The sequence below is a fragment of the Prionailurus bengalensis genome, chromosome B3 (genome assembly GCF_016509475.1).
Source record: "Prionailurus bengalensis isolate Pbe53 chromosome B3, Fcat_Pben_1.1_paternal_pri, whole genome shotgun sequence".
NCBI classification, from domain to species: Eukaryota; Metazoa; Chordata; class Mammalia; order Carnivora; family Felidae; genus Prionailurus; species Prionailurus bengalensis.
Genome location: NC_057355.1, coordinates 65,286,356 through 65,310,583, shown reverse-complemented (window position 1 = coordinate 65,310,583; position 24,228 = coordinate 65,286,356). Strand labels below are relative to the sequence as shown.

Genomic DNA, 24,228 nt, shown 5'->3' with positions numbered 1-24,228 from the left:
GCTGCCCCTATGGGCTTGCCTTTGGTAGCCCCTCAAGGAGAAAAGCTCCCCAGGAAGGAGATAGAGCTTTATTTTTATCCTAGTTAAAGTCTCTATCCAATACATTAATCGCCAAGATAACCTTGGTCCAGGGCATTTCCTGAAGAAGCTATAACCAGCTGGGGTTAATGAACTCTCCCTACCATTAATTCCTCCGAGAGGCCATTGGCCTGAATTGTTACTTAATTACTCTTCTGTGTACAGCTTCATAAAGCAATGAAATGCCTTCTTTCAGGAAGAAGGGAGATGGTAATGGGGGTCATCAGAGGCCATTAATTTTACAAATAGTTTGTTAGAAACTACAGTATGTTAAGAAGTCACTCTGGCCCACAAATCAACTCAATGCAGTCCTTATTAAGTCAAGATCTGAAACTTGAGGTTTCCGTGACTTGCACACATAAAAAGTTACAAATTGTGCCTAATCTGGCCAAAATATACATACCAGATAAAATCAATTTACTCCTGTTTTCTGTTGATTGTGTTACCCCTTTCCACCCCCCAACACACACCCTAGAGTGTAAACTCCATAAAGGCAAGTGCTTTGGGCTATTTCGTTCCCATTCTGTCTCCCTCGTACTTAGAAAAGTGCCTGGCAAAAATAGGTGCTCCTTCCAAGTTTCAGTGTTTGTTGAATGAATGAGTAGTTAGTTGACTACATTATGGGATTAGGCTGCTGGTGCTAACCCAGAGTTCCCATATGAGTCAAGCTTGGGCAAGGAAAGTGCTCAATCTGCTAGAGAAATGAGACAGAAGCTATCCCTTCAATCTGCCTAGAAATCGGATCCATTGAAACTACTGCCACCAAAGGGAAGACTCAGCTCTGAACTTGGCACAAATGAGGAGAAACCATTGCCATCCATCCTATTGTAACATACTGCCCCACCCATCCTATGTCAAGAGCAGAATTATGACCCTATAGAAGGTTCTGAGATTCTATTGGATGGTTCCAGTGGGGAAAGATTAGACTCTTCAGAAGCTAATAGACTAGAGCAGAATCCAGAAGACCATACATCAGAAGGGAGGTAGACTTTATTGGAGAAAAGGAGGAAACTAAGTAGCAGAACAAGCCAAATTATTTATTCCTGCTTGTTTTTTCTGAGTCCTATTTAATACTAAAGATCTTAATATCTGGAGATTCTTGCAGAAGCCAGGCTAGAAAGATTATTTTCCAGGGCAGTTATGCACATTTATCTATGCACATGGGGCTTAAGAGAAGCACCTGGGCATAGAGAAAAAAAGATATTAAGAACAACTGATAACATCTATTGATGCTTACTGCCACGTATACATTTCCAAAGGGTTTTGTGTTGGTGAACCATCTATCTTCTGCAGGATGTATATTGAATTTTCCAGCATTATCCCTCTATCCTCACTGTATCCTTACTGAGGCATAAGCATATTCATGGGCAGAAGAATCAGAAAGCTAAGTTTCGTTATGGCCAAATTATAGGAGTGGGAAGGAAAAAAACCAGTTAACTTAATTTTGTTCCTGTCTTTTGGGACTCTCAGCTAGTTACTGTATTTTATAAATGGACCCATTTCCCCAATTCATTACATACATCTCTGCTGGTATTTTAGGGAATCTACAATGGAAGAACACAAGGACAATCAGCTAGACTATGAGTAAGTAGTCCTGATTATGCAAAGTCACATCCAAGGACCAAGGTATGAAGCAGGTCTGCTACTGATTCCTCCTTTCATCTTCTAGTCTTGCTCTCTCCTTCAGCTCCTATCCATCTGTCCTCCACTGTACTCTGCCCCAAACACCCCTTGGCCTCCTGAAGTGACAGCCATTGCAAAGCCCCCATCCAAGCCAGCCCTTCAAGGTAGGAATTTCTTTTCCAAAACCGTCCCTTGTGCCTACTCAATACATATGCCCCTCTACCTCACTATCTTATTTCCAGTTAGTCATTTTAGAGACAAACCAATTAATTCAATGAATTAATTCATTTTCAAGAAAATGAAAAGTTTATTGAGAGCTTCCCATGTGCCAGATACATTTCTAGACTACACTAGCATTAAGTTACCATTATTTCATTCAAATTTACTTCAAAAATGATACCTGCATTCTTGAAAGTGAAAACCTGGATTACTTCTGTGTGTGCTCAACGGAGTGACTCCCACAGGATATTCTCAAACTTTCTAGTAGGCAATAGCAGAGAAATTTTCAGTTGAGGGGAGGTAGGAAAAGACTGAAGCCCTAACTGCTGGTGGAAACTTCTTGTGGTTCTGCATAAACCTGTGTCCAATCATAAATTATGTACCAGCTTCCTGACTAAATGTACTTGATAAAAGTGTACTGCATGAGCAGCTTTTGTGAACAACTTGAAAATCATTCTCTCCAATGTAAAAGGCTATTTAAGGAAGCAAAACTTCTCCTGGAACCAGAGTGGAGGTGCACTATTATACTGAGCACTCTGGCCAAGAAAGACCTCCTTTGCTGAGTTAAGAATCATTGAAACAAATTGTACAGCATTATTAAGAAATGTGATTTCCGGGGCGCCTGGATGGCGCAGTCGGTTAAGTGTCCAACTTCAGCCAGGTCACTATCTCGCAGTCCGTGAGTTCGAGCCCCGCGTCAGGCTCTGGGCTGATGGCTCAGAGCCTGGAGCCTGCTTCTGATTCTGTGTCTCCCTCTCTCTCTGCCCCTCCCCCGTTCATGCTCTGTCTCTCTCTGTCCCCAAAATAAATAAACGTTGGAAGAAATGTAATTTCCTAAAAATGAAAAAGGAAAGGTGTGCTCCCAAAAATAGCCAGGCTAATGAGTTATATGTCTTCTAGATATCCTTTTTGGCCCAAAAAATTAGTGATATTAAGATAAGTGGCCCTTATTCATTTTGGGGGCTGAGCCTACAGGTCAGAGAAAGTGGAAATCTTAAGACTGGTCCAGTCAAAGAGGAACATTAACAGTTTGAACATGGACCTTGAAAGGGATATGCAGAGAATAGATGAAGCAAATCAGGAACTTCTTCTCAAAATCCAAGAGAAAGAAAATGAGATTCAGAGGTGAGTATTGGGGTTTCATGTGGGAAGTTCCTAATCCAAAGAACTGGGAGGAGAAGAAACAATTGAATTTTCCAGCTTGCTCTAGAGCCTTTATCTTTTTATAACAAAGAAGTTTCTTTTTCATTCTTCAGTATTTGTCTGTGGTTCAAACCCCTGAATAATACAGCAAGTTTCAAAGAGAATCCTAAGGACACCTGGGTGGCTCAGTCAATTAAGCATCCAACTATTGATTTCAGCTCAGGTCATGACCATGGGATCAAGCTCCTCATCAGGGTCTGTTCCAACAGCATGGAGTCTGCTTGGGATTCTCTCTCTCCCTCTGTCTCTGTCCCTCAACCCACTTAATTTCCTTCTCTCTCTCTCTCTCTCTCTCTCTCTCTCTCTCTCTCTCAAAATAAATAGACATTAAAACAACAACAACAGGGGCGCCTGGGTGGCGCAGTCGGTTAAGCGTCCGACTTTAGCCAGGTCGCGATCTCGCGGTCCGTGAGTTCGAGCCCCGCGTCGGGCTCTGGGCTGATGGCTCGGAGCCCGGAGCCTGTTTCCGATTCTGTGTCTCCCTCTCTCTCTGTCCCTCCCCCGTTCATGCTGTCTCTCTCTGTCCCAAAAATAAATAAAAACGTTGAAAAAAAAATTTTAAAAAAAAAAAAAAAAAAACAACAACAACAACAAAGAAAATCCTAAAAGAATGAAAGATACTCACCTGAGCTGGAAGTACATTGGGGTGTTTGATGTGGTAATCGGGGGACTCTTACTTTTCTTGTCTTTAAAGAGATTCTGATCCTAAGGATCCAGGAAAGAAAGGGTTTCCAACTTTAGATTTATATTTATTGTCATCAAAGTACCCTTAAAACTGACATGTGTTTTATTATTTCTAAGGCTGTCAGTTCCTCATAGTGTGTGCTTGCATCGTCCAGGATGGAAGGTGAGATTGCTCACACCAGAGACTTGGCTGAAGATGAAGAATGGGAAAAGGAGAACCACACCATGATAGAGAGGGAAAAAGCCTTGCAGGAGCTGGAAGAAGAGACAGCCAGACTTGTAAGCAAGAATTAGGGAAGAGCTTGGTGTTCCTGGGTGGCTCATTTGGTTAACTGTCTGAATCTTGACTTCAGTTCAGGTCACGATCTCACAGTTCATGAGTTCAAGCCCTGAGTCAGGGTCTGCGCTGACAGTATGGAGCCTGCTTTGGAGTCTCTCTCTCTCTCTCTCTCTCTCTCTCTCTCTCTCTCTCTCTCTCCCGCCCTCCCCCCCTCTCTCTCTGCCCTCTCCTGCTGGCTCGCTCTCTCACTCAAAATAAATCAATAAACTTTAAAAAAATGTTTAAAAAGGCAGGGAAAAGCCAATTGATAGGGTTGATTCCTCCTCACTGGCAAAAACAACAGTTTCCCCTTTTTACATACAAAATATAGTCAACTCAAAAGTCATAGCAGAGTATGTCCTTGCATGGAAGGGGATGTGTGGAGGGTAGGGTGTCTCTGGTAATATTTAATATTGGGAAGCCGGGGATGTGGTCATCTCAATCCCTAGGAAGTTGGTGTGTACGTATGGAGATCAAACCACAGGTCCTTTACCTGACATTATGCGGGAAGGTACAGTTACTGTAGTAAAATATCACTGGGGTAAAATAAAGAACAGTCAACCAAATCAAGATGGTGGTACACAGATGCACATTTAAACTCTGCTTCATCCTCTCAACAGGATAGGAAGAATGAGACTCTGGTCCACAGTATAGAAGAACTTCAAAGAAAGGTGACATGGGGCTTTTGTGTTCCCTGGTGTCCCCACAGCAGCACCACTCATCAAAGAGGCCAGGGAGGGCAAATAATCACAGAAGATCCCACACATCAGAGAGGCCTGTGCTGGGCGTGGGCACTACTACTAATCCACTCTCCTGAGGCTGAGTCTCATGACCAAAGTGCCATGGATTATCCCTGCAAGTGTCAAATTGAAAGGAGTGGATAGGGCATCCCAGGTATTCAGTGATCCCATAGGTTCTTCATTCTATCACAAGGAAATTGCTTCCAAAGGGATTGACTGGGACCTCTGTGGTCCCTTCTTCTTTGTCCAGGTATTCCCTCTACCTCAACTGGTCAAAATACAGTGGATTTCTTTATGATTCCCCTACTTTCTGACCCATGCCCACAGGCCTGAATAATTTGGCATGGATTAGGGGTTCAGGGAAGTACTCCTGCTTTGAGCAGCTTTGGTGGCCAAAACTAGTGAGAATAAATGGAGGTAGATTAAAGATGTTCCCAAAGACACCAAGTATCCATCAAGGGACCATTTCCTGGCAGCTTTGATCTGGGCCAAGTTACTGTCTCCCACACATCAGAGAATGTCTTTGTCTGCTATATTTTTTTTATTTGATATATTTTTTATTTGAAATGTATTTTTTCTGTTTGAAACCACAGCTTACAAGGAAATCACATAAGGCAACCAAGTGTGAACAAGAAGATCTAAAAGGAACCCCAGAAGAGTCAAAGGTAAACAAAAAAGCAATCTCGAATGGGTTTGGTCTGCCTGACCAGGAAAACAAATCTTTAAGTGGAAACAATTGTCAAAGTTGGGATAAATTCTTTGTAGTTTCAGCCATGCCAGATTAAACCTGGGCTACTAAATGCTGAATTCTCCTCTGCCCTTAGTAAGGGCTTTCACTCTGAAGCCATATATTTTGTTCTCTTTCCATCAAAAAGAGGGCACAAATGCACAAATACATACATAACATTGGAGGTAGTTGAAGTCCCTCATTTAAATCCCAGACCCAGAGGTACTTAGTGTGATATATGAAGTTGGGCAATTTAATCAGTTCCTCCCAGCCTCAGTTTGAAAACTGAATGAAATTGTGTATATAAAATATTCTTTTTTTGGAGTTCTAAAACATTAAAAAGTCACAATTTTAAGGTGATTATTTAAAAGTATGGCAGAAGCATATGCATGAATTCATATAGAGGCAGAGTTTGGACTTGTAAATCTATTGTGTGCTAGGTAATTTACACACCCTGTCATTGACTCCAATCCAGCAAAGGATTCATTCAACTGGTCATTCAAGTATATAGTGACCTCTAACTACTAAGTGCATCATACAGGGCTTACCATTTCCCTAATTGTGTTTCACAGTTAAGCACCTGAGCACAACCATAACCCATCTGATCAAAGATGCAAGATTTAGAGATCTTTTTTTTTTCAGAAGGCAGATTCAATTCTTATTGATAATTTCTGTAGGAATATGTCTTTGTCCTTGCCTTATCTAATTTTTCTTTGCTTCTTTTTATGATGTTTAAGTTTTTTTTTTATTTTTTGTATTTTTTTTAGAAATCTCTGCACCCAGTGTGGGGCTCCAACTCATGACCCTGAGATCAAGAGCCACGTGCTCTTTTGACTGAACCACCCAGGCCCCATCTTGCTTTGTTTAATTGATACTTATTTTTATATATGTCATTTAAGAACAAGCAAATGAAAGAGCAGAAAAACACACTGTCCCTATCTTTCAATCTCTTTTGCTTCTTAAGCCCCACATTTAAGCCCATACTTAAGCCCATACTGTGTGTATGAAGACTCTGAAGATATAGACACATTTAAAATAGAAATTGAAAATGAAAGAATAGAGAATTACTGCTCTATGTTCTGGTGGCCAAATTAGCATTGATAGACATAAAAAAAGAGGAAGTCAAAGCCTTCAAGTAAGTTGTTTGGGCATGCCTATCCAGGACACTTATCTGGAAAGAGAGAAATCAGTAGCCTGTGTGTACATGGGGAATAAACTTGAGCTAAGACTAGAAAGGAGCTTAAAGCTCCTTGATTATCCTAGCCATAAAACTGCAGAGATTAGAAGACTGATTTTCTTCCTTCTTCTGCCCAAAACAAGTTTTGCTAACAGCAAGTCTGCCCGAATCTAGCGGTGACACTTTAAGTCTGGCTATGCTGGCCACGTCAGGTGAGCTGATTGTGACAGACTCCAGACAGAGAGTTCCTGGCACAACAATGGCCATTATTTTCCTGGCAGCATCAGCCCAGCCCTAAAGAGTATTATTAACGCTTTGAATCATTCCCTTTTGTCCACCTATTTTGAAGCATTCTCATGTTGTATCTCTAACTCTATGAAATATACATTATCTCTTTTGCTTCTGTTCCTCTTGCATGCTGGTGATCAGTTGAGCAGTTTAATAGGACACCCGCCTCAACTCCTTGTGACTCAGGCCACTGTCTTTAAAATACAGCCCATAGCACCTTTGGCTGTCTGGCCCTAGATGTAATTGACTGGTGGGGAAAGGAACTGTTAGAAGAGTCCAAATGTGGGGGAAAAAAAAATGGTAGCTCAATGAAAGTGGGAACAATAGAGCTGAAAAGGGAAGAGAGGAAAGCCTGCAGTATGTCCCCTCTGCCTACAGAATATACCCCAAATGCATCTTTTCCTCTCTACTACTATTACACTACCCTTGTGCAAGCCACCATAACCCCTCACCTGGATGCTAAAGTAGCCTGCTAACTAGTTAGTCCTCTTGCCTTTATACTTAGACCTAAACAGTCTACTTTCCACACACAGAAAAGATTATTCTTTAGAAAGAAAACAAGCCAGGGGCACTTGGGTGGCTCAGTCAGTTAAGCGTCCGACTTCAGCTCAGGTCATGATCTTGGTCATGAATTTGGGCCCCGCATTTGGCTCTGTGCTGACAGCTCGGAGCCTAGAGCCTGCTTCAGGTTCTGTGTCTCCGTCTCTTTCTACCCCCTCCCCTGCTCTCTTTCACTCACTCTCACGCGCTCGCTCTCTCTCTCTCTCTCTCTCAAAAATAAACAAACATTAAAAATTTTTTAAGTAGGGGCGCCTGGGTGGCGCAGTCGGTTAAGCGTCCGACTTCAGCCAGGTCATGATCTCACGGTCTGTGAGTTCGAGCCCCGCGTCGGGCTCTGGGCTGATGTCTCAGAGCCTGGAGCCTGTTTCCGATTCTGTGTCTCCCTCTCTCTCTCTGCCCCTCCCCCGTTCATGCTCTGTCTCTCTCTGTCCCAAAAATAAATAAACGTTGAAAAGAAAAAAAAATTTTTTTTAATTTTTTTAAATAAATTTAAACAAGAAAGAAGACAAACCAGTTTGTATCTTTACAACTTTAAGCTCTCACCTGGCTTCTCACTGCAATTAGAATAAAGAACCAAACTCTCCAGAAGCTATAAGGGCCTATTGTAATCTCTTACATGTCTACCTTTCCCCACCTCATTTCATTCTTACCAATCGCCCCTAAGCTCCAGCCACGTAACATCTTCATACACACCAAATTAGTGCTACTTCACACTAGATTCAATTCAAGTGTCCTCTCATCTCAAGGTTGACTCCCCTCCATTAAAAAGACATCTAAAATTGGTCCCGATGCACTTTAACCACCTGTGAGATAATGTTTGCGATCCCATTTCAGAATGGAATCCTGCTTTTACCTGGCTGAGTTACCAGTCTCTTTCCCTTTCTATAGGCTAAGTTAAAACAGCTGGAAGCTTCCTGTGCAGACCAAGAGCAAAAGTTGACCAAGGTAACGACAATAACTTCGATGTTCCTTCTCCCACAGTAAGGAAAACTTGATCTTTGGTCACAAGATTTGAAGGAATGTATTACATCATGTCAATACAGTCCCCCAGATTACCTTCTCTTTTCACATTTTTTTACAGAATATTCTCCATAATCTATACCTTCTATGAATTAATATCTATTTTTCTCCCAACTGTCCCCAAGTAATTTCCATCAGGACTGTAAAGTACAGCCTGTTCATCCACAAAAAAAAAAAAAAAAAAAAAAAAGGCATGGTTTCATACATACAGCAAATACATATTTAGAACAATTAGAAAAGCACATTTAAGGCCTGGGGCCTAAGAGGAAACAAGTATCCTACTGTTCTTATAGCAACTTACTGAGTAAAATTTAAGACTGAATTTTGACTTCCTAGGTAATGGAAGACTATACATTTGTGGCACAGCTCTGTGAAGATCAGGTCCTCTGCATAAAGGTACAGTTTCTCTCTAAAGGGATAGTAATGCATTTGTTAAGGTACAGGATGAAGTGAAACCAGGCTTTTCAAAGAACACTGCAACAATTTTAATGCTTCAAGGTGGCATTACAAAGGCCTTTAGGGAGGATGACACTCTACCACTAGAATCATTCTATTACTGCCCTCATCTCCAAAGCTCTGAACTCTTAAATTAATAATGAGCACTTTTCCTGTTTATAATCCCAATAACCACAGGGACCTGCCCAGTGGTGAAGTGCAGTAAGAGATCTGGAGTAGTAGGGGGCTGGTAGACTGGGAAAGGAGACAAAATGGCAGTGGGAATACCAAACATTCACATGACAATGCTGTAATACATGGTTATTAACAGCAAAAAGCACATAAGGCTTCTAGCAAGTAACTGTGGTTTCTTTTATTTCTCTTTGAAGAAGTACCAGGAAACTCTGAGGAAAATAGAAGAAGAACTAGAGACTCGGTTCCTTGAGAGAGAAGTGTGAGCTTTGGCAAACAAAGGAACATCCTGGTTTTAGTGGTAACCCCATCTCAGCCGGAGTCAGAGCAAACATTTCTCTGACCAATTCCTATTTGGAATTCAGTGAGCCCCAACACAACATAACTTTCCTCTCTGTTAGCGATCTTGTTGACCCCCACTCAACCACATCTATTTAAAAATGCAGGTCCTTCTCCTATCTTTCTTAACAGACTGCAGAAACATACCTTCCTTCATGATTGTAATCACATTGTCAATTATTCAGGTTTATATTAGGGGCAAGAACATGTGCTTTAAAAACGGTCAGGTGCCCGGGGGGCTCAGTCTGTTGAGCATCTAACTTGGGCTCAGGTCATGATCTCTGGTCTGTGAGTTCAAGCCCTGCATGGTACTCTGTGTTGACAACTCAGAGCCTGGAGCCTGATTCTGATTCTGTGTCTCTCTCCCTGCCCCTCCCCCAGTTGTGCACTTGCTCGTTCGCTCTCTCAAAAATAAACATTAAAAATTTTTTTAATTAAATAAAGTACAGTAAAAAAGAAGGGTTAGTGGTCTGGCACCCTGATAAAATGGGAATTCCTTAAATTTTATAATAAAGGTCTTAAAATTAATACCATCCTCACTTCCCCAAAATGTATGGAAATTCAACCATATGGGACAGGCATGAAACTAATCTCCAGACACAAACTAGGTCAATCATATTATGAAATGCAAACTGTATACTATATTAAACTATGAACATTAATATTAGAAATTAGAATAAGAGAAAAGCCTCGCCCCCACAGCAAAAAAAAAAAAAAATACTCCTTGAGTATGTCAAGAGTCTAAATAGTGAGAAACTAAAACCAAAAACCTCACTTCCACTCCCTGACCCTCTTTAAAATTTAAATCTTAATTCACGTAGGAAGTATTTCCATGTATTAAATATTTTGGAGTCTTGGGATTAAGAGAAAAAGACCTAGGCTTCATACAGCCTCTAAATAGGCTAGTCCACATTGTGGCCTAGGGGCCAGGGCACCAGGACTTAGAGGTCCTTACCCCTAATGGACACCTTCAAGTCTCCTGAGATCCTTTCTGAACATTAAGTATGGCTTCATTACTAAGCCAAGATTTTAGAACAGGACTACCCAATGGAATTTTTTGTGCTATCTAGTATGTAGCCACTATGCACCTATTGAGTACTTGAAAGATGGCTGTTGTGACGGAGGAAGTGATTTTTTTATTTTCATTAAATGTAAACAGCTACATGTAGCCATTGGCTACAATAGTGGACAGTATAGCTTTAGAATATAAAACTTTTTTAAATAACCATGATGTAATATGAACATCTAAATGTACTTTATTCAATTCCCACCTTGGTTCTTTCTCTCCTAGATCAAAAGTCTTGAGCATGAATTCTGCAAGAAAAAAGTGTAACAGCCAAAATAATAAGGTAACCATTTCAGTCCACTTTCAGCTTTTCTCAGGGTCATTACCTTCAAGGGAGTTTCCAAAACACTATAAGCCACCAGACACATACCAATCTTCTCATGTGCATTTTCCAAGAATAGTAGCACACATAATTCTAAAGCATTCCAACCCTAAACATACAAAGATGTTATGGGACAATGGTCTCTCTTCTCTCAGAGCCATGCAAATGACTTGTTCTCAAAGAAACTAGCCTCAAACCTCACAGAGTTTAGAATGGAAGCAGGAAGAAATATTAACTGAAGGAACACTCTTGTGGAGAAGAGGCCAAGACAGGACACTCCTCCCATCTCCCATAATCACAATGGTCTTTCCTGGTGATCCCAACAGGAACCCAAACTTCTCACTACACAGAGCACCAGGGCATATATCAGAATTAGCCTATGAGTTAAAACATGAGAAGTCATTACTTCTTTATGTAACAGCTTCAGTGTCTGTTCATATTTAACATCATGATGTCATTAGCATATATGCAACGGTCTAAAGGACACAATTGGATTTAGAGCATCCTCTTGGCCTGCTTCTTGTCTTGTGGTGGCAAAAAGATAAACTTCCATTAGACTTTAATTTTGTAACTTATATTGGCTTTAGAGCCAAAATTGACATTCACCAGAAACTTTATCATTTAGATACATAGTCTTCATAATTTCAAAAAAAATAAGTATTTTATTCCTAAAAAGCAAATATCAACAATCATCTATTGTCACTGGGGTCATCCAGATGTTTGGATATATATTAGACCATGTTCACAGTGACCATGGTTCCCATTATTCTGAACAAGTTATTTTGGCCCCAAGCTTGCATATTATACAACAACCAACAGCAAAAACAAAACTCCTGAAATTAACTGGACTCCACCTCTCTAGAACCAAGCTTGGCACGCTCCCTGATATACCCATCATCTATTCTCACTGACTAATCAAAGTATTCCTTCTCACCACCTATCAGAGAAAAAATCTTCCTCAAGATTACCAGAGTCCCATGATGGTTCAATGACCTATGACGTCTGAACAACCTTTACAGCCTGCCTGAGCAAATGACCAGCTGGCATGCTGCTTAATCTCACTCAAGCTAGGGAACAAAATTCGTAACCCAGAAAGTTTCTTTCTAATTCCAATTCTGTGAGCATCATTTTCACAATTTTAAAATGTGATTGTACTTCTTCATTTTTATCTCACAAGCAAGCTAAAAGGAAAATGAAATAGCTGAGAAAATATTTTGGAAGAGAGATGCCACAGAAATCCAGGAAATATCCTCATCTTTATATTTTTAGAACTCTTAAAACTTCTCTTAGAATACATTTGTGTGGTTTTCATAGCCTGTAAACTTCTTTAAGGGTTACTGGTTAAGCAGGAGGTAAGGGTGTAATGTGGATTCAAAGGACCCAGGTTCCAAGTCTGGCCCTGCCACTTATTAGCTGTATGACCTTACATACAAAAAAGGGCAACCTACCTTGCCTTTTCAGGCTTTCATTCATTTCTATCAATATATTAAAAAGTAATACAAAATTACACATACATACAAGCAAGCAAATATATACGCTTGTCTCTGAAAATTCCATCTGTTTATGCATATAAAAAACTGCAAGACATTATCTAAATATAACATTATCTAATGGCTCATTGAATGTTATTTGACAGTGAAGGGTAGATTCCAGAAATTGCTTATTTATTAATGTCTTTCCTTCTCCCAGGATGATTCTCTCCAAAACAAGGGAACTTGGTTCTGTAAAAGGTAAGGATACACCTTTGAGTAAACTTCCTGGAAAATGGGGAGTTCCACTTAGCCATCCTGGCAGACAACAAAGTCTAGACAAGGAAACCCTTGTAGACATACCCACACACATACCCCCAGAGTGAAGTCAACAAACTAGTGTCATCGATGACCGAGTTTCTCACTTCTAACGTATGACTTCCTCATCCCAAGGCAATCCCTAATCTCAATTTTCCAGTTTCAGAAGCTAATAGGCTAGTAGTAATCAAAAATAAGAACTTTATTACCTAAGATAGATGTGGCAAATCTTATGCTTATTCCTTTTTCCCTTTAATGATTTGAATTAACTTGATGGATCTGGCTCCCCAATAACATCAAGATTGGAAATGGGGATCCTTTTTATGATTCATAAGATGATTGGATTTTCACACTATTGTGTGAGATGTGTCCCCCGTAAACTTAATACAATGTCAACATGTTACATTAGAAATACTAGAGAATTGTAAATCCATGTATACCCCTACTCAACAGCAAATGAGAGAAAATGATTATGAAAGAGAGATCACACTCTACAGTACCCAGAACATAATTCCTCAAAAATACTTGTTAAACTGAGTAAGAGCTCAAGATTCAAACAACCGAGCGGATATTAGTCCTGAGGGAATCACTGTGATAGCAAAGTAAAATTGGCACTCATGAAGCCCCTGCATTTGTAAGAAAAGGTCAGATTATGTTCAATATAATTTATTTAAGAGGCAAAGAGAAACATATATTCAAAGTGGCATGAAATATGATTTAGACAGAGTTCCATCAAAATGGTTAACGTAAAACTATTGATGCTTAAAGGTCAGCTTCAATTGTCTGGAAAATTTGCTCAAGGGGGATACCCCTTCATTATTACATATTCAGATATCCCTAAATACAATACTCCCTGAAAGCTAGCAGAATTGCCCTAGAACTCCAAGGCTGCCTTCGCCTATAATTTGACACCAGTGTTTAGCGTGAAATTACCCGCATGGGCTCCCAGGGTAAGAAGTATCTGCTTTAAAAGAGGGTTGGTATCCTGAAGAGAATCTGACAATATCCTAAAAATCTAGCTCATCATATCAAACTAGAAGGGTCTTTCTCTTGCTCTGCTCCAATATCCTATGGGGCACTGGTATATTGGGCACTGACTCAAGAGATAATAAAGGTAGATTATGCCTAGGATTTTCTCTGGGAATAACATCCCAGAACTTTCTTATGAATACTGTATTCAGCTTCAAGGAGAATACTAGGAAGAGATTTGTAAACATTTTCTGATTCTAATTCTGACCAAGATGTTATACTATAATGGATCCTAACTCCTATCACCAAGACCAATTATTGATGAGGAACAGGCTGTTTTTGACTGGTGGATGGAGGTAGGTAGTGATTTGGTGCTGCCTCAAGCAGCAACCTAGCACAACTGGGTAACGGTTATACAGATAAGGAAAAAGTAGAAATTTGCTTGTGCAAATCATAGTAAAACCACAAGGTCAAAATAATTCATCAGTTTAAGAAAAAATCAAGACCACTATAAGGGGAATTTAAAGAAATTCATTAGGAAACATTAAAAGTAACATGAATGAAAGAAGAGAAATATAGTGAGATAATCATAAATACATCAATTCTCTTCAAATGATAAGCTCATTTCAATTCCAACCAAACTGCCCAAAAGATTTTTCATTAAATTTAATAAAATTATTCTAAAAATACACTGGATATAGAAGAGTAAATAACTCAAAAATAACCTGGACAATTTTAAAGGAGAGCAAAGAGTGGGGAACGTGCCCTTCCAGTTATGAGGACTTACTTTGAAGCTACATTAATTACAATAGTGTAATATTGTCACAGGAATAAAATCAACCAATGAAATAGAAACAGGGCATATATGGAACTCTGATATGTGACAGTGATTGTATGTCACAGAGGAAAAGAAGAATTGTTCAATAAAGGTAGGGGAGGGGTGCCTGGGTGGCTCAGTCAGTTAAGCATCTGACTCTTGATCTTGGCTCAGGTCATGATATGAGTTTGAGCCCCATAGCGGGTTCTGTGCTGACAGCATGGAGCCTGCCTGGGATTCTCTCTCTTGTCTCTCTCTGCCCCTCCCCCACTCACGTTGTCTCTCTCTCTCTCTCTCTCTCTCTCTCTCTCTCTCCCCCTCTCAAACATTAAAATAAAATAAAATAAAATAAAATAAAATAAAATAAAGTAGGGTAAAAAATGATTATTCAGATGAGAAATAATGAGATTGGATCACATTTAATTACACACACACACACTATATTTAAAAAGCAAGGCCAGATATGTTAAGGACTAAATGTCCAAAAAGAAAAAAAATCTTTAAAAATTGACATTAATTATCTACTGCCACATAACAAATCATCCCAAAACTTAGTGTCTTCAAACAACAAACATTTATCATCTCACAATGTCTGTGGATTAGGAATCTGTGAGCCACTTAGCTGGGTTGTTCTAGCTCACCATCTGTTATTAGGTTGCAGTTAAGATGTTGGCCAGGGGCACCTGGGTGGCTCAGTGGCTGAGCATCTGAATCAGAGCCTGGAGCCTGTTTCATATTCTTTGTCTGTCTGTCTGTCTGTCTGTCTGTCTGTCTCTCTCTCTCTCTCTCTCTCTCTGCCCCTCCCTAGCTTGTGCTCTCTTTCTCTGCAAAATAAACAAACATTTACCAAAAAAAAACTTTTTTAAGATGTTGGCCAAGTTAGAGTCATTAGAAGGCTAGACTGGAGGATCTATTTTCAAGGTAGCTTACTCACACATTGGACAAATGTTGCTGCTTGTTGGCAGGAGGTTTCAGTTCCTCCTTACACAGACCTCTCCACAGGACTGCTTATGTATCCTTCCCAGCATGACAGCTGGCTTCCTCCTGAGAGGAAAGAGGAAGCTGCAATGGTTTTAGTGTGTAATCTAGGAAGTCACACACTGTCACCTCCGTGATACGCTGTTCTTGAGAACCAAGTCATTAAGTCCAGCGCACAGTACAAGGGAGGAGAGTCTCTTAAAGGGCAGAATATCGAATAATGTGTGGACATATTTTAAACTAGAATACACTGCTAGTAGAAAATAGGAACATCTGTTAGGCCTGGATGCAGGGAATGGTTTTTTGAATAAGACACAAAAACATTGGTTCTAAATAAAGATTAATACACTAGACTTTATTAAAATTAATAACTTCTGGGGCGCCTGGGTGGCGCAGTCGGTTAAGCGTCCGACTTCAGCCAGGTCACGATCTCGCGGTCCGTGAGTTCGAGCCCCGCGTCAGGTTCTGGGCTGATGGCTCAGAGCCTGGAGCCTGTTTCTGATTCTGTGTCTCCCTCTCTCTCTGCCCCTCCCCCATTCATGCTCTGTCTCTCTCTGTCCCAAAAATAAATAAAAACGTTAAAAAAATTTTAAAAATTAGTAACTTTTGTTCTAACACCTTAGAGAAAATAAAAGTTATAAAGTAGAGGGAAGATATTCACAATACACACAATGGAAAAGGACTGATATCAAGATCATATAAAGAACTCCTACGAATCAATAAGACAAGCCCAAACAACCTACTAGATAAATGGGCAAGAGCAGACATGTAAGACCTATGAGCAGATGTTCAGCATCATTGTTCATCAGGGAAATGCAAATTAAGCCCATTACTTTACACACATTTGGCACAATTTTTTAAATCTGATGATATCAAGTGTTAGAGAAAATATGGACCCACAGAAACACATACCCTGCTGATGGGTTACAAATTGGTGCAAAATACTTTGGAAAACAACTCTGCAAAACAAAAAAATAAAACAAAATATAAAACAAGATCATTTCAGCCAGTGATAAACACTAAAAGAAAATCAAACATGGTGATGAAAGAGAGAGTACCTGGCTTGCCAGAGTATGGGAAGGAGCTGCCTTTATAAGGGGTTGTTGGTAATGAAGACAACACTTAGTGGGAGACATCTGAAGATCAAAAAGGAGCCAGACATGCATTTAGGCATAAGTTTGATTTTGTTCCTGGTTTCCTAACCTCTGGTTAACAGTTTCTTGACTTTCTCTTTTCAGGTTTTTTCAATATGTCTTTTCCACCACCCTATTTTTCATCAGACTGCTGGGCTACTTGTTTTTCTACATATGTTTTATAAATCCAGATCTCCTTATCAACACACTGCCCAAGATATTGAGCAGGGGCATTCTGTGGAAGCTAAGATGCTTCCTCTTTCCATCTCTCACACTTGAGACAGAGGACATGTTACCCCACTGATACATAAGAAATAACCTTGAGCAAAAGAAGACAAGTGGTGTCTGAGTCTGTAGACTAAGAGACGGCGGAATTTGCGGAGGGAAGAGGTTTCCTTCAGCTTTTCCCTTCAGGTCTGTCTACTTGATTATTTTCCATCTCCAGTTGTCTTTCCAAGATTGATCTTGCCCAGTAGAAAGCTCTGTCAACAGATTTCTAGGACTACAGGATAAGCTAAATAGCACCAGATAGTAAACAAACTAGACTACTTGGGAAACAATGTCATAGATGCTCAGCAAAGTTAGAATTGATATATTCTTCTAGAAAATGTTTAACATCTGAGAGACTGGATCCCTGCAATGCAGAACATTGCTCACTACTTATATTAGAACTCTGGTTATAAGTGACCTTAACTTAAGCTAATTTGTAAATTTGCAGAAATAAAGTGGGGGGGGGGGGTGTATTGCCTCATGGAACTAAAAATCTGCGGTTTCTGGCATGGCTGGGTCCAGGAGTCTCAAAGCAATGCCACTGGGATTTCCCCACTCTCTCTTTGCATTGGCATTCTCCTTTTAGTGGAAAGAAAGTGCCAACAACCTAAGTCCCATAGTACAAGATTAGCAGCCTTGGTAGAATGAAACCATCTTTTCCAATAGCTACAGCAGGCAATTTCAGAGAAACTGCCTTAGCTGGGGTCAAGTGCCTACCGCTGCCCCAAACTCAGTGTGGCCTAAGGAATGGGAGTGCTCTGATTGGTCAAGCATGAATCTGTGAAATCACATTTCCAACCTCTTATAAGGGATAGAGGAGGTTAGGGGGAAAAGAGTTAAGGAAGTTAACTCCACCTAAACTCAATGGAATGTGTTTCTGTAAGAAAAAGGGCCTCACTTCCCTCAAAAAAAGAGAAAGGGATACTGAGCAGGCAAAAGCAGATGCCCATTTAATCACTAATTTTAGCTTTACATGTAAACAACCAACTTGATCAATTAAACAAATTCTTAAAGCTATAGTTCACTGCATGTGTCTTCCTGCCAATAAGAACCACAACTTTTCAAGATCATAGATTGAGATAATGAAAAGCCATTGGAAAAAACAAACAAACAAACAAACAAAAAAACACCTCGGTTAAAAAAAAAACATGTACATAATTAGGTTTGTAAGGCTAAAGCAAGGATTCTAAACTAAATAGCATAAGACTATAAACTGCTTCAAAACTTGGGATAACATATAATCAAACCTCTTATTTTTCCAATTAATTGCTGAAGCATCCACGTGCCTTATTAACATGATATATTCAAACTCCCTCTTGAAGCTTCCCGAGCCTCCTAAATTCTCCAGAACCTTGACAGCATTGAAATCCAAGAGCAGGGAAGGGTCATTCTGCCTTCCACACCAGCAGGGAACAAACATAAAAACCCCTTAATTCATTGCCTCTTGAGGCCACACAATGTCAACACTGACAATTAGTCCTACACAGGGTGATCAAATAATTTACCCTCCAATTTGAGACACATGTGGGGTGCCTAGGTGGCTCAGGCAGCTGAGCAGCCAATCTCGGCTCAGATTACGATCTCACAGTTTGTGGGTTTGAGCCCCACACCAGGCTCTCTGTTGTCAGTGCAGAGCCAGTTTCAGATCCTCAGTCCCCCTCTCTCTGCCCCTCCCCCATTCTCTCTCTCTCTCTCAAAAATAAAGTCAGCATTAAAAAAATTGAGACACATGTGATAATAGAAAAGGTCACCTTTAATTATGCCAGGACAAGAGAAATCAAACAGAACCATCTCAACAGACCAAGACCTAAGATTGCCTCATGTGCAGTCTAAGGCCCTGCACAGTGTGTTTTGCTGAAGGAAGTACGTCCTATGCTTCAGCGTTAAGTTCAGCCAAGGGTGCCTATGCTTAAGGTCCCAGTGCCAGAGTTCAAGATGCATCTCTCCTTCTATTCCTATACGGAGCCCTCTGTTCCAGTGTCAAGTTTCTAAAGGACCAAGATTGATTTTAGTTTTTGCCAGCCTCACCCTTGCCTGCCTAGGAAACCCTTCAGTCTAGGAAGTCAACCTACTCTCAGGACACCCACAATGGGTGGGTGAGTGGGAGGTCAGGGGGCCAGTCTGAAGTCTCAATACTCAAAATACCAAGGGAGGCCCCAAGGAGCACACCTTCCCTTCCAGGCATTTTTCAGGCTTTTCTGGAACTTCTGCCCCTAGAGAAGAGAAACCTTTATTTACTAAAGTCAATATTCAACATGCCATTCTTTTCTACAGTCAAACCTGGGTTTTCTAACTTAGTATCAACTGGTCTGTTTAGGCAACATTTCTGTACATCTACATTTTAAAAATAATCATTCCTCAAAATGATGAGGTCATATTGCTCAAGATTTGAGAGCAGAAGGAAAAGGAAGAGAAATGAGAAATGGAAGAAAAAGAAGTTAAATCCCTAGTTTTGTGTAGTGTTGGGGACATAAAGAAGACATACCATCTGTCTTTGGGCAGGTGAAAAGAAGAGACAGATTATGTGCATACATGATGAGTCCCACAGCAGAAAAACAGAGGAGGGAGTAATACCCCATGCCTATGTCCAATAGGAGGGGACATCAGATCCAAGGATGATGCCAGCCTGAGAGGAAGAGTAAGAGGCCAAGCACTAAAGCCGACCATGTGTCAGCAAAACCGTTCTGCTGAAAAGCTAAAAACATCTTTTACCCTAGATATTTTAAATAGAAGCAACCAGATTGAAATACCATAAAATTAAACAACTCTCTTTCTTGACAAATTACCTACAATAAGTAAATTCTTTCTTAATCCCAGCTTTCAAAAAAAAAAAACCCCAAACCCTTTTCTCCTGGCAATTATTAGAGTAAAAACACAAAACACCTGCAGACAGTACAGATAACTGAGTTATTTACCCAGCACCCACCATGTCAATAAAGGTCTGCACTGCATGCAACATTTATTCCTACACTGAATGGCACTGGAATTTTAGGATCCAGCGGAATCTGGCAGTTTTCTTCCTACTGGGTGGCCATGCCACATTGAATTGGATTTCATTCTTGGCAGAAGAAAAAGATCAGGTTGGGCCAGCTCCCATTTACCCCACCGCATGATAAAGCAAGAAATCCACACCTTCTAAATGCATGAATTTGAAAACTCAATCATGAAAAAAAAAAAAAGAGTACTTTCACACATTGTGGTTTGAGTCATTTATTTTAAGAGAATTTTTTTTAAGTTTTCTTTCATGCATATTTCATTATTCACTATATTTTCTCTGCTGTAGCCAAGTGGAAAGATGCTGAAAAACAGCTCAAAAGTTATTGTAGGGGACACAAATCCCTAACACCAGCTTGAAATCCACAGAATTTCTCTGTTTGTTGTTTCAGTAAAGGTAAATGTTGACTGTATTGTTTGGGGTTATACCCAGAATGCAGCAGCTGAGAGAATTCAGAGCACGGATGCTTACTCAGAGGGTAAAGAAAGCCAGCAAGGAAAAAAAAAAAGGTAGAGAAACTCAGGAAAACAATTTTCATCATGTAATATCATAACTGGAGGAGATTCTGTTGTATTTTAGATAATTTTATTAAAAAGGTGGAGGAGGAGGAGGGAAGGAAGGGGCAGAAAGGGGAAAGAGGAATAAAAAAAAAAAAGAAAGGAAGGAAGAAAAATAGGTTGATCCCCTACTAGTATAATATATACTAGCTGGTTTGTACGCTATATGCCTTTATCTCATCACAGCTAGTAACTATGCTTTCTGAGAGTGGTATCGAATTTTTGATTTTGTAATTCTGAGAAACAGAGTTCTAAAGGCTATGGTTAAAATCAATGGTTAAAATCACTGTTTTAAAAGTTCTTTTCATTAAAGAGCAAAACTAGTAGAAGCCCTACTCAGTGAAAACAGGAAGGGGTCATTCATATGTAATGAGGGGTCGGAGCCTGCCTAGAAACAAGTACAGGGGAGGTAAGTGGCAGTTACTTCCCCTGCTGAATATTTACAGAAGAGACTGGCTGTAGGTGCAGCAGTTTTCAGTGTCTTAATCATCGGAGAAAGCAGACCATCTCGCTTTGGCTCTGGAACAGTGTGCCTCCCTCAGGATTTGACTGCGGCCACAAGGTTCCCTCAGGAACAGTAGAGGGCACTGTTCCATGGTGTCTGCAGGATCTCCTCAGAAGCCATTTCTTTCCATCGGTAAAGTACACCCCTATTGGATGTAGAAAGGGGAAAGAAGGTCCACAATAGTAACAAATCTGTCCAATTTTTCACAGATTCATAGGCCAGAGTCAGGTGTGAACATCGAGCACTGAGGATATAGTATCCTATCCCAAGGGCTGAATCACTACCTACAATTACAAAATGCCTAAAATCTTCAGAATGTGTGTCTTGAGCGGAAGGATTTCCTTACAGTCTCTGCCCACCATGAAACAGGATTCCACACTTTGATGAATCCCCAAAATAGATCTCACTCCATAGTGCTACTTATATTGAATGCTATAAATATATAAATTTAAGATTCATGGCTGGGTGAAATACATAAAGGGGATTAAGAGCACACTTGTGATAAGCTGAGTAAGGTAGAGAATTATTGAATCACTGTATTGTACACCTGAAACCATTATAATACTGTGTCACACTTCAATTAAAAAATAAAGATTCATGGAGACACAGGTAAAGGACACATGTCGCTTATCACTTTAAAAACTAAATCAAATCCCCCTTTGGTCATGTTAATATTTCCTTTTCAAAGACTTCCCTCTTCCCAACTCTTCAATCTACTTTTCTCTTCTTCCACACAACTTGAAAAGAAATGGCTACTAAGAAACATTCAGCTCTCCCTCTCAGATTATATTTACCACTCAACAAAACCAAAGTTCAGGAGTTAACCTGTATGGTAAACCTGAGTACATTCTACCACATACACTAACATATATCAGCAAACCCAGAAAGACTCTGCCAAGACAATCATCTGGCCCTTTTATAGCAGACATGATATTAACAATCATAAATTCCATTTACTGAGTGTATATTACATGCCAGCACTTTACTAAGTGTTTCACTTGCACTACTGTATTAAACACAGTTTTCCAAAGTAGATTATTATTATGCCCAGTGTACAAATAAGGAAGCCAGTTCTGAGTTGAAAAAAAATCAGAATCTGTGCCTGTGTCTCGCTCCAAGCTTGGACTATAAAACTTCTATTGTTTCTGACGTCAGACATTGACCACACAGCTACCAAGGAGAAGGTGGGGCATACATAGTCCAGAGTGGGTTGTCCACCCACCTGTCAAGGGAGAAATCTCAACCATGGCTGCAATTATTTAAGAACTAGCCACCAGGGAGACTCTCAGACAATTCATAGATTCACAGAATTGGCAAGGAATTTAGATATTGCTCTTTCAGGCCCAGTGAGGTACTTTCCTCCAAATCACACAACTAATGACAGAACCAGGATAAGAATCTAGTCTCTTGAGTCTTTTTCAGTGGCCCTTCTAGTAAACTAGCATTTCCCAACTCTTCATAGTGGGGCACTAACATAATGGCGATTCTGTTGCAATTGTTATTTAAGCACAAAATCAACTGTACCCTCCTGTCTTCTAAGGTAAAGTCATAACTCTTAACTCTGGGGAAATAAGCCTCCATATTTCTCTCCCTGCTCTTATAAAAACTAATAGGGAAGGGGAGAAAAGAAAGGGTAACACTTGAAATACATGAACCTTTTTTTAGGAGAGCACATTAATAAATCTTAAGTAAAGTGTGAATTGTGGGGGAGTGTTAAGTGCTAGAGATGAAATGCTCTTCATAATAAAATACAAGGAATTTTATCACATCTGGAAGGAGAAGAAAGAGAGAAAGCTGAATAACATGAAGACACAGTGAGCTCCAAGTTCGTGGAAATGGATAAGAGACTTTCAGAAGACCAGAAAAGCTAATATTCAATTTTAGATTATCTCCTAAGTGGTGCTGCAATGTATACCCCCACATGCTTCAATCACCAGTAAAATTTACCACACAGAGTTGTAGGTATTGCCTCCACAAGTTGCCTTTTGGTGACTCTTACAAGTGAATTTTGGGAGAAAAGCAATTATGTTTGACTCAAGTCTGAGTCAACACTGGATCACAGCTAAAGAAACAGCCTTAAGTTATAAAATGGAAAAGTAACTAGCAGAAAAGTTTTGCAAAAGTCCTCAGGAAAAGGACAAAAATCAGTACACACATGGAACGTGGAAGATGGCAAGAAAGGCAATCTTAGCGTCCAAGAGTGAGTAGCTCCTGGTGACACGTAAATGATAGAAGAAACTTCTACATCTCTTCTTTCCAAGGTTCTCTCCAAAGAGCCAGACCAATGCCAAGGAGTTCTTCCCCTATGTTTTCTTCTTGAAGTTTTATGGTTTCAGGCCTTATATTTGAGTCTTTTGAGTTTATCCACTTTGAGTTATTTGTATACAGTATAAAGATCCAATTTCATTCTTTTGCATGTGGATATCCAGCTTTCCCAGCATCATTTTTGAAGAGATTATCCTTTCCCCACTACGCACTCTTGGGACCTTTATTGAAAATTAGTTGACCATATATGTATGGGATCAATTCTGGGTTCTCTATTCTGTTCCGTTGATGTATATGTCTGTTGTTATACCATGTCATTTTGATTACTACAGCTTTGTAATACAGCTTGAAGTCAGGAAGTGTGATGCCTTCAGCTTTGTTCTTCTTCATCAAGATTGCTTGAGCTATTTGATGTCTTACGTGGTTCCAAGCAAATTTTAGGGTTGTTTTTATTTCTGTGAAAAATGCTATTGGAATTTTGATAGCAATTTTATTGAATCTGTAGATTGCTTTGAATATTAATTCTTCCACTCCATAAACATGGGATGTATTTCCATTTATTTGTGTCTTCTTCAGTTTCTTTCACTGATGTTTTATATTTATCAGTATACAGATCTTCCACCTCCTTGGTTAAATTTATTCCAAAGTATTTAATTCTTTTCAATGCTATTTTAAGTGGGATTGTTTTCTCAATTTCTTTCTTGGATAATTCATTGTTAGTACACAGAAACACAAATGATTATTTATGTTGATTTTGTATCCTGATACACTACTGCATTTGTTTAATAGTTTTAACAGATTTTTGGTAGAGTCTTTATTAGAGTTTTCTATATTTAAGATCATATCCTCTGCAGAGACAATGTTACTTAAACCTTTCTGATTTGGATTTATTGATTTCTTTTTCCTGCCTAATTATTCTGGCTAGGGCTTTCACTATATTCTATAGGGAATAGAAATAG

At 39.7% G+C, this 24,228-nt stretch overlaps 1 protein-coding gene and 1 pseudogene across 6 annotated transcripts; both read left to right on the top strand.

The window, feature by feature from the left end:
- The first annotated feature begins 976 nt into the window (after window positions 1–976).
- On the top strand, window positions 977–18,062 carry TMCO5A (transmembrane and coiled-coil domains 5A). Of its 6 annotated transcripts, none has more exons than XM_043555693.1 (13): window positions 999–1,061; window positions 1,618–1,662; window positions 1,748–1,865; window positions 2,896–3,045; window positions 3,963–4,086; window positions 4,747–4,797; window positions 5,460–5,531; window positions 8,508–8,564; window positions 8,976–9,035; window positions 9,464–9,528; window positions 10,897–10,954; window positions 12,683–12,723; window positions 16,783–18,062. In XM_043555693.1, exons 4-13 carry the CDS (start codon window positions 2,957–2,959, stop codon window positions 16,979–16,981), a joined length of 816 nt encoding a protein of 271 aa, XP_043411628.1. In that variant the 5' UTR covers window positions 999–1,061; window positions 1,618–1,662; window positions 1,748–1,865; window positions 2,896–2,956; the 3' UTR covers window positions 16,982–18,062. The 6 variants fall into 6 exon arrangements, with proteins under 6 accessions (XP_043411631.1, XP_043411628.1, XP_043411629.1 ...); XM_043555694.1 differs by having other exon boundaries at window positions 1,031–1,061; window positions 1,766–1,865; XM_043555696.1 differs by lacking the exon at window positions 1,748–1,865 and having other exon boundaries at window positions 977–1,061.
- Window positions 13,095–13,192, top strand: LOC122469899 (annotated as a pseudogene).
- Window positions 18,063–24,228: the final 6,166 nt, after the last annotated feature.

Bases quoted from the DNA above. Each gene is read 5' to 3' on its own strand.
- TMCO5A (XM_043555696.1), top strand. From the start codon at position 1,628: ATGGAAGAACACAAGGACAATCAGCTAGACTATGA. The intron at 9,036-9,463 runs GTACAGTTTCTC...TTCTCTTTGAAG, and splicing joins ATCAGGTCCTCTGCATAAAG to AAGTACCAGGAAACTCTGAG. The intron at 9,529-10,896 runs GTGAGCTTTGGC...TTTCTCTCCTAG, and splicing joins CGGTTCCTTGAGAGAGAAGT to ATCAAAAGTCTTGAGCATGA.